The sequence below is a fragment of the Lepidochelys kempii genome, chromosome 26 (assembly GCF_965140285.1).
Source record: "Lepidochelys kempii isolate rLepKem1 chromosome 26, rLepKem1.hap1, whole genome shotgun sequence".
In the NCBI taxonomy this organism is placed as follows: Eukaryota; Metazoa; Chordata; order Testudines; family Cheloniidae; genus Lepidochelys; species Lepidochelys kempii.
The window spans coordinates 10,723,981-10,739,887 of NC_136405.1; the positions used below are offsets into that span (position 1 = coordinate 10,723,981).

Here is a 15,907-nt window from a genome sequence, read left to right on the forward strand (position 1 = left end):
GGATTTGACCCTTAGTGAATGAATATAATTCCCATTAATATTAATGGATGATACCTACAGGTTGAGCAAAGAATCTTATGCAGAGATGACCAAATTCTTCACACAGTTACGCCGACAAGACCCACTCATTTCAACTGGCTGCATCCCATGCATCTGAAGAAGTGGGTATTCACCCACGAAAGCTTATGCTCCAATACGTCTGTTAGTCTATAAGGTGCCACAGGACTCTTTGCTGCTTTTACAGATCCAGACTAACACGGCTACCCCTGTGATACTCATTTCAATTTGTGATACAGGAGCATTTGACCCAATATTTACTCTATTAATGAGGTTCCAAAATCCTTACTCAGACCAAATTCCCATTGAAATCCGGTGGGTTTTGCCCTGGGTGAGACTGCAGTGAACCTGTATCATTCTTATTCATGCCGTTCTGTTTCATTTAGTCGGTCAATGAAAACAACGAAGGAAACAATGGTGGAAACAGCCACCAGAACGTGAACGTCAGCAACCAAGACCACACTGCCGATATCAACAGCTACAATGGTTGGAAGGTTTGGGATGCAGTCTGGGACCACAGCAAGGTCAGGATACACTAAGAACATGGGTATTAATAATTACATGGAGAGCTTACCTCACTTGTCATCCAAAGTGATCTGCAAATGGAAAGGAAATGTCATTATCCCTGTTTTACTGATGGGGAAACCAAGGCACAGAGCGGGAAAGTGACTTGCTCAAGGTCACAAAGCAAAATCAGTGGCAGAGCCAGGATGGAACCCAGGGGTGAAATCCTGGCTCCATTGAAGCGTGTGGCAAAATCCCCATCTACTTCAGTGGGATTTGGGATTGCGAACTCCAGGTGCATTGCCATATCCACAGTATCATGCTGCTCTCTATATACCACAACTGACATATTGGAATGGACAGAGGTTTATCCCCTACTCCTCCTTCACCTATAGGAGCCACTTGTCAATTACTACATGCAAGGAGAAATGTATTCCTGACCCCAGCTATTAATCAGTTATTGTTCTGGGGCCTCACCCAAAGTCCACTTAAGGCGATGTAAACATTCTCATGGACATCAGTGGGCTCTGGATCAGGCTCCTGAAATGTAAGGATGCAGTTTTCCCTAGATCAGCATTTCACCCCTTATTTTACACATCTGTGCTTTATATCCTTTGGGCCCGAGGTTGATCAGCCCTTGCATGGACATGCCCAGGCTTTGCACAGTTTAATCCAAAGTTGTTTTCAGTCTGACAGCACATTGCACACATGCAAGTCATGTCGGCTGGACGTTTTGTACCAGTATAACTATTTCTGTCGGGGTGTGATTTTTTTTCAACCAAAATAGTTATATCATTACCACCCCTGCGTGGAAACAGCTATCCCAGTATAAAGGTGCCATATACTGGGATGGCTTATTCCTCTTCCTGTACACAAATAGCTGTACTGGTATAAAGCCCCTTTATAGCAATATAACTATGTCCACACAAGGATTTTGTCATGTTAACTATTCTGGTACAACCTTCTAATGTAGACAAGTTGTTAACAATAAATTAAAAAATCTGCAAAAATATATTCCATCACAATGAATTCCTGGAGAATTACGTGCAACTTTCAGATCAGCTATAAAATTGAGGTTCTGACCACTTGGAGTTATTAAAGAGCCCATGGCATTTGTTTTTACATTAAAATTCCAAGTGGGATAATTCCCTTTTTCTTTAATTCGGTTAGATGTAGTATTCTTATTTGTTTCCTGTCCTAAACTGCTATTGTAGTGTTGCTATTATAATAAAAGACCCATTTTATTTTATTCCAGTGATGGCTACATTTTAATGGCAGGTGAAATAATTTCCATATAGTTGGCATATCCATTTGGAAAGAACTTTGGAATCTTTTGGCTCCATGAAATTTGGTTCATACATAGACATAAAGGAGCACAGAGTACAACAGAAGGCGATTAAGGCAAAAAAGATAGAGCACTTTTGTCACAGAAGCAATGTTTTAGTTAAAAGGTGCTACACAGAATCAGATAAGTAATCATTCACATCGATGTTATGTAATATACATGTCAGCAGTTCCTTCTTTGCTTTAAAGGAACTTTTTGCTACGAGGCTGTTCAACAAGAGGGCTTACATTGTTGCAAAGATGAATAAAGATGCATTCCCAAGTCTGGAGAAACTCAGCAAGTTCAAGGACCAGAAGGTGAGAGAGGTCAATACATATGAGGAAATGTTAGTCAAAACAAACTCTTTTAGAAACAGGGCACAATCCAGCTCCTACTGAAATCAATGGGAGTTTTGCCACTGGTATCAGCGGGAGAAAGGTTGAGTCCATAGCTCTTAAATTCAGTGAAGTCGCATCAGTTTAAAACTGGTGTAAAAGAGGGGAGAATCACGTCCACTCTCTCTAAAATGCTCAATGGGACAGAAAAGCATGGCAATCTGTGTTGATGTGGTATTGTATTCCATATATTGGGCCTGAGTCTTCTCTCACTTACATCCGTGAAAAGTTTCTTCTGCCCCTCTCCAGGCCTGGGTCTCTTGTCCCTCTTGGGCTCTTTGTTATTAGCTCTTTGCTATTGTGGAGTATCACCCCCAGGACTGGCACCTTGGAGCGGGGTTTCTTGTTTCAGGAGTTAGTGCCACTCCTGTGGCTCAGGTCTCCAGCTACAACCCAGCCTGACTACTTTCCTCCACAGCCAGCTCCTGACTTGATTCCCTTAAGCCTTTTTATTATGAGGTCCAAGTGTTGACCATATGAACACCAGATCCCGTTAGTCCTGCCCATTCAGGCCGGGATGCAGTTAATTATGGTACAGATGGGGCTGACTCTATTTTCCTTTAAAGGGGTCAGTCACCGTGTGGCAAAATTTGTTTTGATACAGACAAATCTCCACTTACTCAATTGCCCACAAAACAAAAATGAGAACAGTTGTGAGTAAAATCATGCAAAATTCTATTCAGAAGTCACAAAAGTATTGGTAAATTGACTCCAAGGAGACTTAAACATGTGCTTAAAATTAATGACAGCCATAAGTACTGATCTGCACAAAGGTTAGAGCTGGATGGAAAATTGGTTTCTTTTTTGTCGAGAATTTCAACTTTTTTTGAAAAACCAAAACTGAAAAATGTTGTCCAAAACCTTTTGGTTTCGGGGTAAAATGTTTTTGGCTTTCAGCCAAAAGCTTTCAGTTTTCAGGTGTTCAATTTTTAAGCAAAATGCCAAATTTTTTTGGCAGAAAGCAGATGCTTTTCATGAAAAATTTTGTTGAGTCCAAAACTCAGTTTTCAACCAGAAAGCAATTTTGATCGAACATTTTCAACCCTCTGTCGTAAAGATGCTTTCCTGGGTCAAGGCCAGACATCCAGGTGACACAAATGAACACTCACACATATCTTAAGGATGCCTATCGATTGCATTGTGCACATTCTGCTATGATATAGCCAGCCAAGAGTATGCCACCACCACCTTTCCTGAGATTTTCGATCACCAAGACCCGCATCAGGAATGTTGCCCAGTTCGGAAGGTCCATTAACATACTCTGTAAAGGAGTCCCTACGTACTACGCACAACAGGATCAGGGTGAGCACTTTTGCCTGAGTGTTTAGAACATGATAATGCATGAAAAAGGAGAATGTAGATTATTGCATTCAATGGGGACTGGATGAGATTGGTAATGGGCTAGAGAAACGTGTATTTCTAGGGCATTGTTCAGCTGCTGTCAGAAGCAACGTTCTCACTAAGCAGTATAATTAATTGATCTCTGAAGTATCTCGTTATATTCTAACCATCTCTCATCTTTTCTTTTTCCCTTAAAGGAGGAGCCCTATTGTTTGAGTTTCAAGGCTGTGCTGATTCTGGAATTCTGGGCTTGTTGGGCATTTACCTGTGTGGCAACATCTCAGGTTGCTAAGCTTAGCTGTTGGTCATCATTCAGGATCCCCATTGCTTTGGGTTTTTTATTCTCTCTTCACCTTATCTGTCTCTTTTGTTCTATTTTTAGAAATACACCATTTCAGACGTTCCATTGTTTGATTTCAAGTCTGGCCTCCAACTGTTAAATAAAGTGCTTTCATGAAAGGGATTGTGCCTGACTCTCCCTTTTTCCTCTCAGAGTTTAATAAAAAGGATATTGGCTGGAAGTTAAAACACCAAGTTAGTGTCATGCCCCACACTGCTGCCTTATTCTGCTTTTCGTTCTCTGCCTTGCTGCAAAAATATTGGCAAAATATTGAAGTATAATGAGAGAGGACCTGTGTATTGATATAGACCTAAATCCAAGGACAGCCACAGACAAAGGTTTGATGTTGTTTTGTTAGGAGAACTGCAGCAGCCCACAGCCCTTTCACTTTCACATCACTAGCCTTCCAGCAGTAGTGGGTTTGCCAGTTGTAACAGCCTGGGAGTCTTAAAGGGAGTAAAAATACAGGCAGTAAAAATACAAACCCAGTTATACAGTCAAATTCAGATTAAGATAACCAGATAAATGCAAATTAATTATTTTAAAACACTTTTTTATTAAATAATATTCCTAGACTCATATCTATCTTTCTATCTATCTATTATTTTTGTGCATCCAGCACATATCTTAGGGGACTGTGCAGGATAGTTCCCTAAGGGCTTTTTTCAGTTTTAGCACCATAACAGATTTGAAACCTGAGCAACATAACCAGAGACTTATAGATTGAAGATCCAGTGTAATAAAGCCTAAATTAATAGAGACAACCAGTTTCTATGTCTTTAGGTGACTGGATGGCTCAAGGACTTGGGAATATGTAGTGGACTTTCACATCTACATTATCAGTTCAAAGACAGTCTGTGTCAGTGGTGATAAACACATATAATTAACATTTAGAGGCTGTTTCGTGGCCTGTGTAAAACTAGTGGAAGGTCCCAGTTAGAGATGGTTGGGAATTTTCCACTGAAACATTTCTTACTGAAAAATGCCTATTTGTCAAAAACAAAACTGTTTGTGAAATAGGGACAGTTTCGATGAATCTCCCAATTTGAAATTTTTTTGGCAAAAAAAGTTTCAAAATTGTTGAAATGAAAAGTTTTGACTTTTGAAATGAAAAGTTTCAGTTTTTTGCGTTGAAGTGACTTTTCAGTTACAAATTTTAGCAAATGTAGACAAAAAAGGGTTTTAAAAGTTCAAAATTGAAATAAAACATTTAGAATTTATCTAAGAAAAATGTTTCAATTAACCTGAACTGTATTTTTTTTGTTTGTTTTTGTTTTGTCAGTTCATGACAATTTTCAAGATTTGTACTTTCTGTCCTGATTTGGGGTAGGAAATTTTTTCAAAATCTTGGAAAATTGTCATAGGGCGGGAAGACCATTTCTCACCCAACACCGGTCCCAGGCCAGGTTCTGAAGTACAGCTATCCACATTACAAATCCCACCAACTGAATTGCTCCTCTTGATGGCACACTCAGGAGACAGCCGAAAGCATGAGTGGAGAATGAACTATCTTCTCAGCCTGCCAGGTGGTACTTTCAAAGCAATGTTGATGCACTTTGGCAGGACAAGACGGGGAAGTTTTCTCAGGCTGTACCTCTTCTGTGGATCAATAGAGGACCTTGCACTCCAAGACTGTCAATCCTGCACTTTTCACCAGCACTGAGTTCACAGTAAAATATTATCCAAAATCCTATCTCTTGGAGACACACACACAAATATTCCTAGATTTAATTGCCAGCCTTGAACCCTCCAGGTACATTTTTCCGGATCACCAAAGACCTGCAGCCTGTTGTGAATAGGATTAATTTGTCTAACAGAACAGTTTCATCATAAGAAGATAAAATGCTCCTTTAATAAGTGACAGATGGTTTGATAAGCAGCCAGATTTGAAAATAACTAGGTTAGGAAATTATCCAATTCCCTGGACTCATAAGTATGCTCTGCTCACTGGCAGTCCTTCAAGGCTCAGTAGGCTGCATTTTCCAACTCTAAAATATACATTCCTCCCAAACATTGATTCCCGCACTGAAATCTAAGAGACAGGGCTGCAGCTATGCTATGCTACCTTGCCTCATTCAGTTTCCCTTGCAAGCTGCCCTCTGGGAAAACATGTGAAGTGCCTTTAGCAATTGGCACAGCTTTTATAATTGGTGCTGAGGAAAGGGAATCCGGGAAGTAAGCTTTTTGGGGCACATATCTTTTTGTTCTGTGTTTGTACAGCACCCAGCACCTAGTCCTTGCCTAGGGTCCTAGTTGCTACTACAACACAAACAATTATTATTAATAATAATAAAGATGATAAATGATGGTGAGATTTCAAATGCTGTAAGTAATTTAGGTAGCCAATTCCATTTGACCTAGGCCCCTTTGAAAACTGCAGTCTAAGTCAGTGAGGAACCTGAAATGCACTGGAAAACAAAGTGTCCCATCCAAACTTTTCCCAAGTTGGGATGGTGTTCACATTCAATGTTTGGTTCATCTCACAATAAAGATAGGGGCTGAATGTAAACTTCCAGATCTAAACTTTCTCAAAGTTTGAGAATGTTAAGGTCTGGGGTTTTGGTTCAGACCCATCTCTAAAAGTAACGTTTAAATAAAACATCCTAAAAGGAGTTCTGAAGTATTAAAGATGTGGCTGCTAGTTTGGATGACATCTATCTATCTATCTATCTATCCCTAGCCATCACATTTATGGAGTGCTAGTCACTGACGTATCTAGGTGCTGACTTCACTGGGGAGTTTTGTTTGTAAAAAACCCTGCAAGGGTGAGCCCATATTATGTATGTCACATTGCATGCTGAACAGATGAATGGAACAAGGACAGCTTTATTTTGCTTTGGAGGGAAGCATACAAACACAAAAATAAGAGGAGAGGGGATTCATTTAGTTGTGTGCTGCTTGTTTTGCAAAAGAAAACCAAGGCAGGTGGAATGTTTCATTCTTTTATTGGTAGATCATAGTTTGCGAGAGAGGCTGATTATGTGGAACAATGAGATTGATCCCAAATTAATAACGTTGCTCATGGCTTACAAAGAATGAAAGCCGCTGGAAAATAATAAGCCCATTCCAAGCAATGGCACTGCCAGGGTTATGTCTAAACACTGATCTTTCCGCAGATTGAAATGCCCAAAATGCCCAGGATTCCTGCCTTAGCACAGCCACCAGCTCTTATGGCACCTAAACAGGAAACAAGGACACAAAATATATTTTCAATGACAATTCTCCAAAATCAAGCAAAAAAAAAAAAGAAAAAGTACAGGAACAGGACCTGATTGTCAGTTAGGGAGTTGGGTCACACTCTTATGGTGCAACTCAAATGGGGGACATGCAAATGTGGCTTTGAGCCACCTTTCTGTGCTTTTGGTCCTGGGCCAGCCATGTGTCAAACTAGTGCTCTGGCATAAGTTAGACCTACTATAGCCATTAAAATGGCAGGGGATCATTAGAGAACAAAAGAATCTTGGCTCCCTCCCCCTTCCCATGGCCACACCCTCTATGCCAGCAGCAGGGTGTAATGGAGGACCAGCAATAGGGGCTCCAGAAAGTGCTACCTTTGTCTGCTTTGCAAGACAGATCCTGGGCCACCACTCCAGCAAATCCATCTCGCTACTAAATTGTGGAATGCAGAATTGCTTTAGCACAGATGAGCCCAAGCTGTCATTTTATATTCAGCAAGAGAGGGAGGACAGTACAGTGATTAGGGTATTAACCTTGAACTTGGGAGACCTGGTTTAATTCCTGCTCCGCCAGAGACTTCCTGTGTGACCTTGGGCAAATCACTTAAGGGAGGATGCTCAAAAGGAGTTATCCTAACTCATTTTGAGCATTCCGCCCTTAGCCTTTCTCTGCCTTGGTTACCAATCGATAAAATGGGGGATATTAACACTGCTGTAGATCCCAAGGAAATATGCTAAAGATTGTGAGGTGCTCAGGAACTATGGCTTACATCAGAACCAGAGATAGAACTAGGAAAATTAGCTTCTTTAAGACTCAGCGCCTTCTAAAGAATTTGGTTTCAGTCTTGTTACCCACCTTCAACCTTGCGAACCTTGTAAACAGGCACACCTTTGCAGAGTTTCTCAATGGGTTTACCAAAGATGAACCACTCCTTGATTTCACCAAATATAGAATCACTGGGTTCATATTGCACCCACAGGCGTTTTGGGGAAAACATCTTGTTCATCATCTTAAAGGAGAAAATATTAAAATATAGTTAGCAATACATCTTATTCCTTAATCTTCTGTAACATCCTTGTGAGAAAACCCATCCACCTCTAACAAATTTTCTCTAGCCACATACAAAGCATCATCTAAAGAAGTAACAGATTGTTAATTACAAAGAAGGAAATAGTCACAAAGTTCACTGAAGAGTAATTGTATACACATAGCAAAAATGAACTGCGTTAATCAAATACTTAATAATGATTAATAATAATATAGAACAGCTACATAGTTTTACACTTTGGCAGCTTTCACTTTGTTTTCCATGTTCACCCTCCTAATCTGTACAGTTATTATAACTATATTAAGTAATTTTGCTATGAATAAGTTACTGTTCACCTGCCAAAAAGAGGCCGAATTCTGAAATTCCCACTCAAGCAAAATCCCTATTGATTTCAGTGAAAGTTTTGCCTGTATAGGAACTTCATGGGTTGGCCCAAGTAAACTGATGGCCAGATGTTCAGTTTTGCAGGCACAATTATCTTTAGTGAGTGCATCACTGTAGTATCAAAGTCTCTGTTTTGTTATCACCAGTCTAATAAGAAAGACTCCTAAGAACAAAGAGTATTCCAGATGGCAGTACCCTTTATTTCCATCACACCATCTCTCTAACATGACTTGCTTGTATATAGTACATAATACTTCAGAGAATTACCTGTTTCTCGTAAGCAAGCCGTCCAATTTCTTTCAGCTCTGGGATATATCCTTTCTCCATTTTCAAGATAAAGCAGGCCCTCCGTGAAAACAGCCTGGTAGCAATGTATCCCTGTGATATAGAAAAGCAGGTTTCTAATTTGAAAATAGTTACTGCCACCCAGTTGTTAATCTTCTCTTTGTATGCTGGGCCAAAATTTTGCTCTGAGCTACAACGGTGTAAATGCAGAGTGAAGTAATGGAGTTACTCTGCAGTCACACCATTGTAACTAGGAACAGAATTTATATCTCCTTGTTTATGTCTATGTACAGTTCTAGGGCAAACTTTATCTTTTCTTCGTTTTGTATTTCTGTTGCATTGCATAGACATATGAAGAAACCAAAGAGATGGATGATTAAAATAGACATTGTTTAAGGATTATTCACAAGGAGGAAGAAGAGGTATCAAGCTAGTTTACTGTGTTTAAAAAGAAAAAAAAACATTGAAATGATTTTAAGCCAAGACAGATTCTTGGTTTCACTTACATGTTTGTAGTCAAAAATGGTATCAGAGGAGCACAACCCAGCATGGATATGGATATCAGCAATATGAAGTTCATTGCTAATAGTCACAGTTTGCTGGACATAGTCACCGTTTGTTCCTGGGAGGCTATAGATCTGAGTACAAAACACAAAATATGCGATAGTCACCTTTTTCACTCATCTGAAAAGTGCAACATAAAATACAGTATTTTACCTGTTATGATTCCAGAGCTAATGAAGTCAAAGAATTAAAATGAGTCTGATTTTTATTTACGCTATGGCCCTTTTGCATCACTTTGGCTGTACAAGGCCCCTTTATGCTACCAGAGTGGTGTAAAGGCGCCTTACTGTAAAGAAGAATCAGGCCTGCTGCATCTTGCTTCACTAAGGGATGATTAAGGAGGGAGATACTATCTATATATGACATGGTGAAATATTAAGAAAGGGGAGACATTTTTTAGAAGGGAGATAACCAGGAACAATGGTTTATAAAGTGAACACAATTATTTAGGCTGTATAAAGCAGCAATAATTTCTTCATGGCAAGATCTATTGGATTGTGACTTATTTTTGCCTAGGAAGTGTTGCGCTTGCAAATATCTATACTGTAGGGAATAATCCTGAACTGATTTAGTGGGATGGAAGGAGGTGACCTCACACGTCTTTTTCTTCTTCGGGGCCTTATCTAACAATCCTTCCTCAGGCAAGTGTCAATGGGAGTTCTTCCTGAGTAATGACAGCAGGATTGGCTCCTTAATTTATAGGATTGTCTGGTTTGGCAAAGATTACCTTTTCCTTTGTGCTCAGCAATAAGCATTTTATTAATTTCCTCAGTGCCTTTTCTTCCTGGTTATCCCATTTCTCCAGGGACCTAATGCATTGCAAATGAATACTAGGCAGTACAAAGCATTGGCAGTCTACTTACTTCATATGAAAAAGCTTGAGTCCAAAAGACTCCCAGCACAGCAATTACTGTAGCCTGAAAAAGAAATAACAGCATTCATATGCAACAGAAACACTAAAAACCACCATGACACATGGACAGAGTCCAGGCCAAAACTCAGAGCTTGCAGAATTAATGAATCAAGGGAAGCTATTTTATTCCCAAGGTTTGAAAAATGATCCACTTTGCACTGCAAGTGGATTATCTGAAAATAATTACATTTTCCAATTGTAAGTTTCTCCTGGTTACGTTTCATTTTGCTTGTATCACTGTGAAACTTTATAAAAACTGCTTAATCTTAAAGGGAACCCAAAAAGGAATTTTAAAAGAATTCTACTTGTGAACTTGTTTACTTTTTTATGGTATTACAGAATCTATCTAGCTATCTGGCTATCTACTTTGTGATTGTTTTGATACTTGTGTTTTTGTCTTAGAAATATTAGGAACCCCAAACCTACTGTTCCCTAGTTTTGTTGGAGGACCTGTTGGTGGGGTCTCAAAGTACATCAGCTCTCACGCCTCAGCCGAAGGGAAGAAGGTATTTAACAAACACTTTCTTCCTCCAGAATGTTAGTCATTGACATTAAATATGCATTAACAAAAACAAGCAAAAACTTTTAGATGGTCTCTAAAAAACTTACAACTAAAAATCCCTGCCCCTTTCCATTGGAACGAGAAGCATATCCAGATTTTGATCTCCCACTGAATTTGGGATATTTATATCTGGTGGGTTGATGATTCCCTAATTGCCCTAATTCTTGTACCTTCCTCTGGATAAATCTGGTGCTGGTCACTGTCTGAGATATGGTACAACTATGACCACAGGTCAGATATCGTACGGTATTTCCTAGATTCCCATATTTGCTTGAGGCCTATTTTACGAGATAAAATATTACAAAATCCAGTCCAAAGTCTAAATTTAAAAAATGCAACTTGCTAAATATTTTCTACCAGACAGTAATATTCATGTGCATTTTGCCATTCCTTGTCTGACTTTGTCTGAGACATTTCTCAAACTTTTGTCTGTGTAAAAAATTTGTAAATTCAGTTTTCTTAATGATTTCATTCAGAAAATAACACAATACTTTTCCTTTTGAGAAGTTACATTTTTCTTGCTATTCAAAAATTACACTGATTGCTTCCAAACATATTTTTTGATTCCTCTAAAAAATTATAACAAAAATTAGCAATGAAACATGCTTAAATTTGGGCTCAATCCTGAATCCCTTGTTAATGAATGATTCCCATTGATTTCAAGGAGATTATTGCAGCACAAAGAATGCAGGACAGTACCTTCTTATTGTACCAGCAAATGAAACATGAAACATAATTTTTCTCAAAACAGTGCTAACTTCACTGAACACTCTTGCTTCTCGTCAAAAAGAATTCGCATTTTTATATAAATAGTAGCTTCTTAAAATAATTACAACTACAATAAAGGACAAATATACTCACAACTGTGTTCATTTTTCTTTTGGATAAGAACAAGAAGTTGTGGATGAAATGGAAAAAAATTGCAGAGACCTGTAACTTTTATATCTTGCCATAGGTGTGGGAAACACTGGACAGAAATATGCATTGTGACTTCAGTGATTCCATATCTACATGCCACACCATGGTAAACTGCTTTATCTGAATTTTGGGCCTGATATGTTGTAAGCACTTTAGTCCACCCTGAAAAGATTAAAATTGCTCACTTCGCAAATATCTATTATGTACTAATGAACTCTCTAGCGTATACAAATGCGAGTTTTAATTTTTAATACACAGACATAATTTCAATTTGTCTTTATTAGCAGAAATGGATATAAGGAAAGACTCTACTGTTCTTTCGTACTCTTTACATTTTACTTTCTGTATCTCCATCCCCAAACACCCACATAGCTTTAAGATGAACCTGGACAGAAATATCCATATCCTGGCAACCCACAAGTACTGGCTAAATACCAATGAATAGATCAACTTTCTAGGTCAAAGTCAAAGTTCTCCCAAGTCAATGTCTCAATAGGCTCGCACAGTTAATGCATATCAGTTTCATAGCCAACAGAACACCAGGGCCTTATGGGGTCAGCATCACAGGTGACCACCTTTGACTGCCCTAACCTGATAGATCAGGTACCCATTTTACAGCTGGGTAAACTGGAAGTGGCCTTTTAGTGTGAGATTTATTGAGCCCAAACCCCATACCCTGCAGGATTTTAGTTGAACACCTGAACCACTCAGCTACTGCACCTCACAGTTTTTGGCTACTGCCTCCAAAATAGCCCATTAAATAACTACTGGAATTAAAACGACTGATTATTATGTCTTTGAATGCATAAATTGGGTAAGTCTTAGTCTCCCTGATATAAAGATGTATGGGGAAACTAGCACAGAGAGGGTGTATGAATTGTGTGAATTGTCACAAAATGGATCATTGGAAAAGTGGGGGATAGAATCTAGGTCTCCTGGTTCCCAGTTACAACTGTTCTTTATTTCAGCTAGACTTCACTAGACTTCACCAATACAGTGTGGTCGTATTGTGAAAAATTACTCTATAAAAATGGGTAAGTTCCATCTATGTTCCATCTAGGATATAGATATTCAGGCCTGTCTGTAAAGGCCTGTACTCTAAGAATTTAGATGTATTCTTATCACTTGGCTAGTTCTAGAGATATAAAAGAAAGAATCAAAATCACTGTCTGCCGGTGTAAGGGCCTTGTCTTACTGTGACAGTCTGAGGCCCTGTGCTTAGGCTAAGGCCTTTGGCTAAGCAACAGAGGCAGCCATAAGCTGGGAAGCGACCAGTTACATCCTCACATTCCAAACTAGTCACATTGAAAGAAGGTGCTACTGGGCTGTTAGGAATATAATCCTGTCCTGATAATGCCTATCACCTCCAGAGAAAGGGATTGCCTAGAAAATGTAAAAGGAAACTTAGTTTGATAGCATCCTGTCTGGCAAGAACTCACTTATCAATAGCTGGGATGTGAAATCATCACTTCTGTATTGTTTTGTGATTATAGTTCCCACTTTGCTATTGTTTGTCTGCATAATCTCTGTCTGGTTCTGTGATTGTTCCTGTCTGCTGTATAATTAATTTTGCTGGGGGTAAACTAATTAAGGTGGTGGGATATAATTGGTTACGTAATCATGTTACAATATGTTAGGATTGGTTAGTTAAATTTCAGGAAAATGATTGGTTAAGGTATAGCTAAGCCGAACTCAAGTTTTACTATATAGTCTGCAGTCAATCAGGAAGAGAGTGGGGGTGGGGGTGGGGGTGGGGGTGGGGGTGGGATGGGAACAGGGAATGGGGGGTAAGGAAATTGCAATCATGTTTTGCTAAAGGGGGAAATGGGAACAGGGAATGGGAGTGGGGAAATTGGAATCATGTTTGGCTAAGGGCAGGAATGGGAACAGGGACACAGGTGTAAGGCTCTGTGGTGTCAGAGCTGGGAAGGGGGACACTAAGGAAGGAAACTGGAATCATGCTTGCTGGAAGTTCACCCCAATAAACATCGAATTGTTTGCACCTTTGGACTTTGGGTATTGTTGCTCTCTGTTCATGCGAGAAGGACCAGGGAAGTAAGTGGGTGAAGGAATAAGCCACCTAACATCTATTCTCTTAATGATTCCATATCAGCTAGCACCGGTGAAAATAGCATCATTACCTTTTCTTTGTCTTCAGGCACTAGCAGGGGCAGACAACTCCCTAAGTAAACACACAGGCCCACCATTGCCAATAATATATCAATTCAAAGGGAGTAGCCCTGTGTGTTTGTGGGTGCGTGTGGGAGAAGGAAAGGGCGAGACTTTTGGACATTGCTGGTTTCATGGAGATGCATGAGGGAGAGAGAGAAAAGAAGGTAGTTTCCCCACTTATTTCAGAAATAAATTTGACCAACTAATTATATGTGTTTTAACAGAGTTCATTTTAAGTCCAGCAGGTTTATTCTTTACCCAGAACTGGGTTATGCTACAAGGGGCTAGTCCAATTCCCACCAAAGTCAATGGAAAAATGCCAGGGGTTCCACTGGATCTAATCCAGTTTCCACTGGAATCTTCATATAACTTCAGTGGGCATTGGATCAGGTCCTTCACAAAGGACACATTCTGTATCTCAAAAATAATAGTCTGCAATTTTGGTCTAGTGTCTAAAACTATATTCAAAGAAAGAGTTTAAATCCCATGAAATTTTCCTTCCTAAATATTGTATTTCCTAGTTCTTTACAGTAATCCATTATATTTTATTTATATATATTTTATGTATCACCTTTTTTACTTTCAGCATTCTTTCTTTCTTTGCAGTCTCAGCAGATAGATCAAGGACTGAATGACCAACCGAGACTGGACTACAGTATCATTTCAGTGGTGACACCTGTCCAGCAGGATTGAGGCAGAGCAGTGTGAAAGTAGTTTGCAATGATACTAGATAAGTAGAGGACAAAAAAGAACTAGATAAGATCATGGCGGATACATCCATTATTGGCCATTAGCCAAGATGGTCAGGGATGCAACCCCAGGCTCTGGGTGTTCCTAAGCCTCTGACTACCAGAAGCCGGGACTGGACAACAGCGGATTGATCACTCAATAAACTGCTCTGTTCTGTTAGCTCCTTCTGAAGCCGCTGGCGCTGGCCATTATCAGAAGTCAGGACACTGGGACGGACCATTGATCTGACCCAGTCTGGCCGTTCTTATGTTCTCTATCTTCAGTTTTTTCAGTTTGCCAACTGTGATTATTCTCTTTCCACAATGTATGAAATTCGCCATTGATTACACTTCATTTAAGATTTTAAAACCCTGACTGGGACTTTTAAATGATGTTTGAAAGCCATAAAGCCAGGTAAGGGACATCTCAGAAGCCACTCCAAAGTGATCAATGGACCAGCTGAACTATCAAAACAACTGAAGTCAAGTTTCACTTGAGTGAAAAAGCCATTGTCTCATTGAAAAAAAAATATAATCCCATTTTGTCACCTGATATAGCAGTATGGAGCATGGGCACTGATGTTGTAGTCTTTCACAGTGGATTATGCTTATCCTTCGCCCCTTGTATGTTATTCATTTTGAAGGTTTCGTTTTCTCTGTTAATGCAGTGCAATGAAATTAAATGATACTTTAAAAAACCACTGTACTGTATGCTTACATTTTCTGATCTGTATATTATTTGCAATCTCTCTCTCCCTCATGCATATACGTTTTGCTAAAACTAAACTGCAAATCTGGAACAAATTTCTGCAACCTTAGTCATGTGATAAAGAGACAAAAGGGTTCTGTGCAAATCCATCTCTTCAAAAAAGGTTGCAATGGTAAGAGGAAAGGTACATACTTAGTCTTACTTCACACTGCTTTCCAATAATAATTAATTATATGGATTTGTCACAAATCCATAGCTATAGACAATACGTCAGGTGTCTGTGATCAGATACCAAACTGATGAGCATGGAATAGATGTTGCCCTTAAATCAAAAGCTGCCCTTGTCATCTGTTGTCCAATGGTGCCTCAATATAAGGTGATGGGCACATAAAAAATGCTCATGACAGGCAGTGGCCAGCTAAACCATGCAAACACAGAACACTGATGATAGAACTCAGGCACCAGAAGCACATTGGCCTTCTACCA

General features: G+C 39.4%; 1 protein-coding gene across 1 annotated transcript; it reads right to left on the minus strand.

The window, feature by feature from the left end:
- Positions 1 to 416: 416 nt before the first annotated feature.
- GKN2 (gastrokine 2) lies at positions 417 to 14,954 on the minus strand. The gene is made up of 6 exons (XM_073324752.2): positions 14,835 to 14,954; positions 10,283 to 10,336; positions 9,362 to 9,493; positions 8,838 to 8,948; positions 7,994 to 8,147; positions 417 to 592 (listed from the first exon to the last, which is right to left on the minus strand). The coding sequence occupies exons 1-6, from the start codon at positions 14,952 to 14,954 to the stop codon at positions 417 to 419; spliced, it is 747 nt and encodes a 248-aa protein (XP_073180853.2).
- Positions 14,955 to 15,907: the final 953 nt, after the last annotated feature.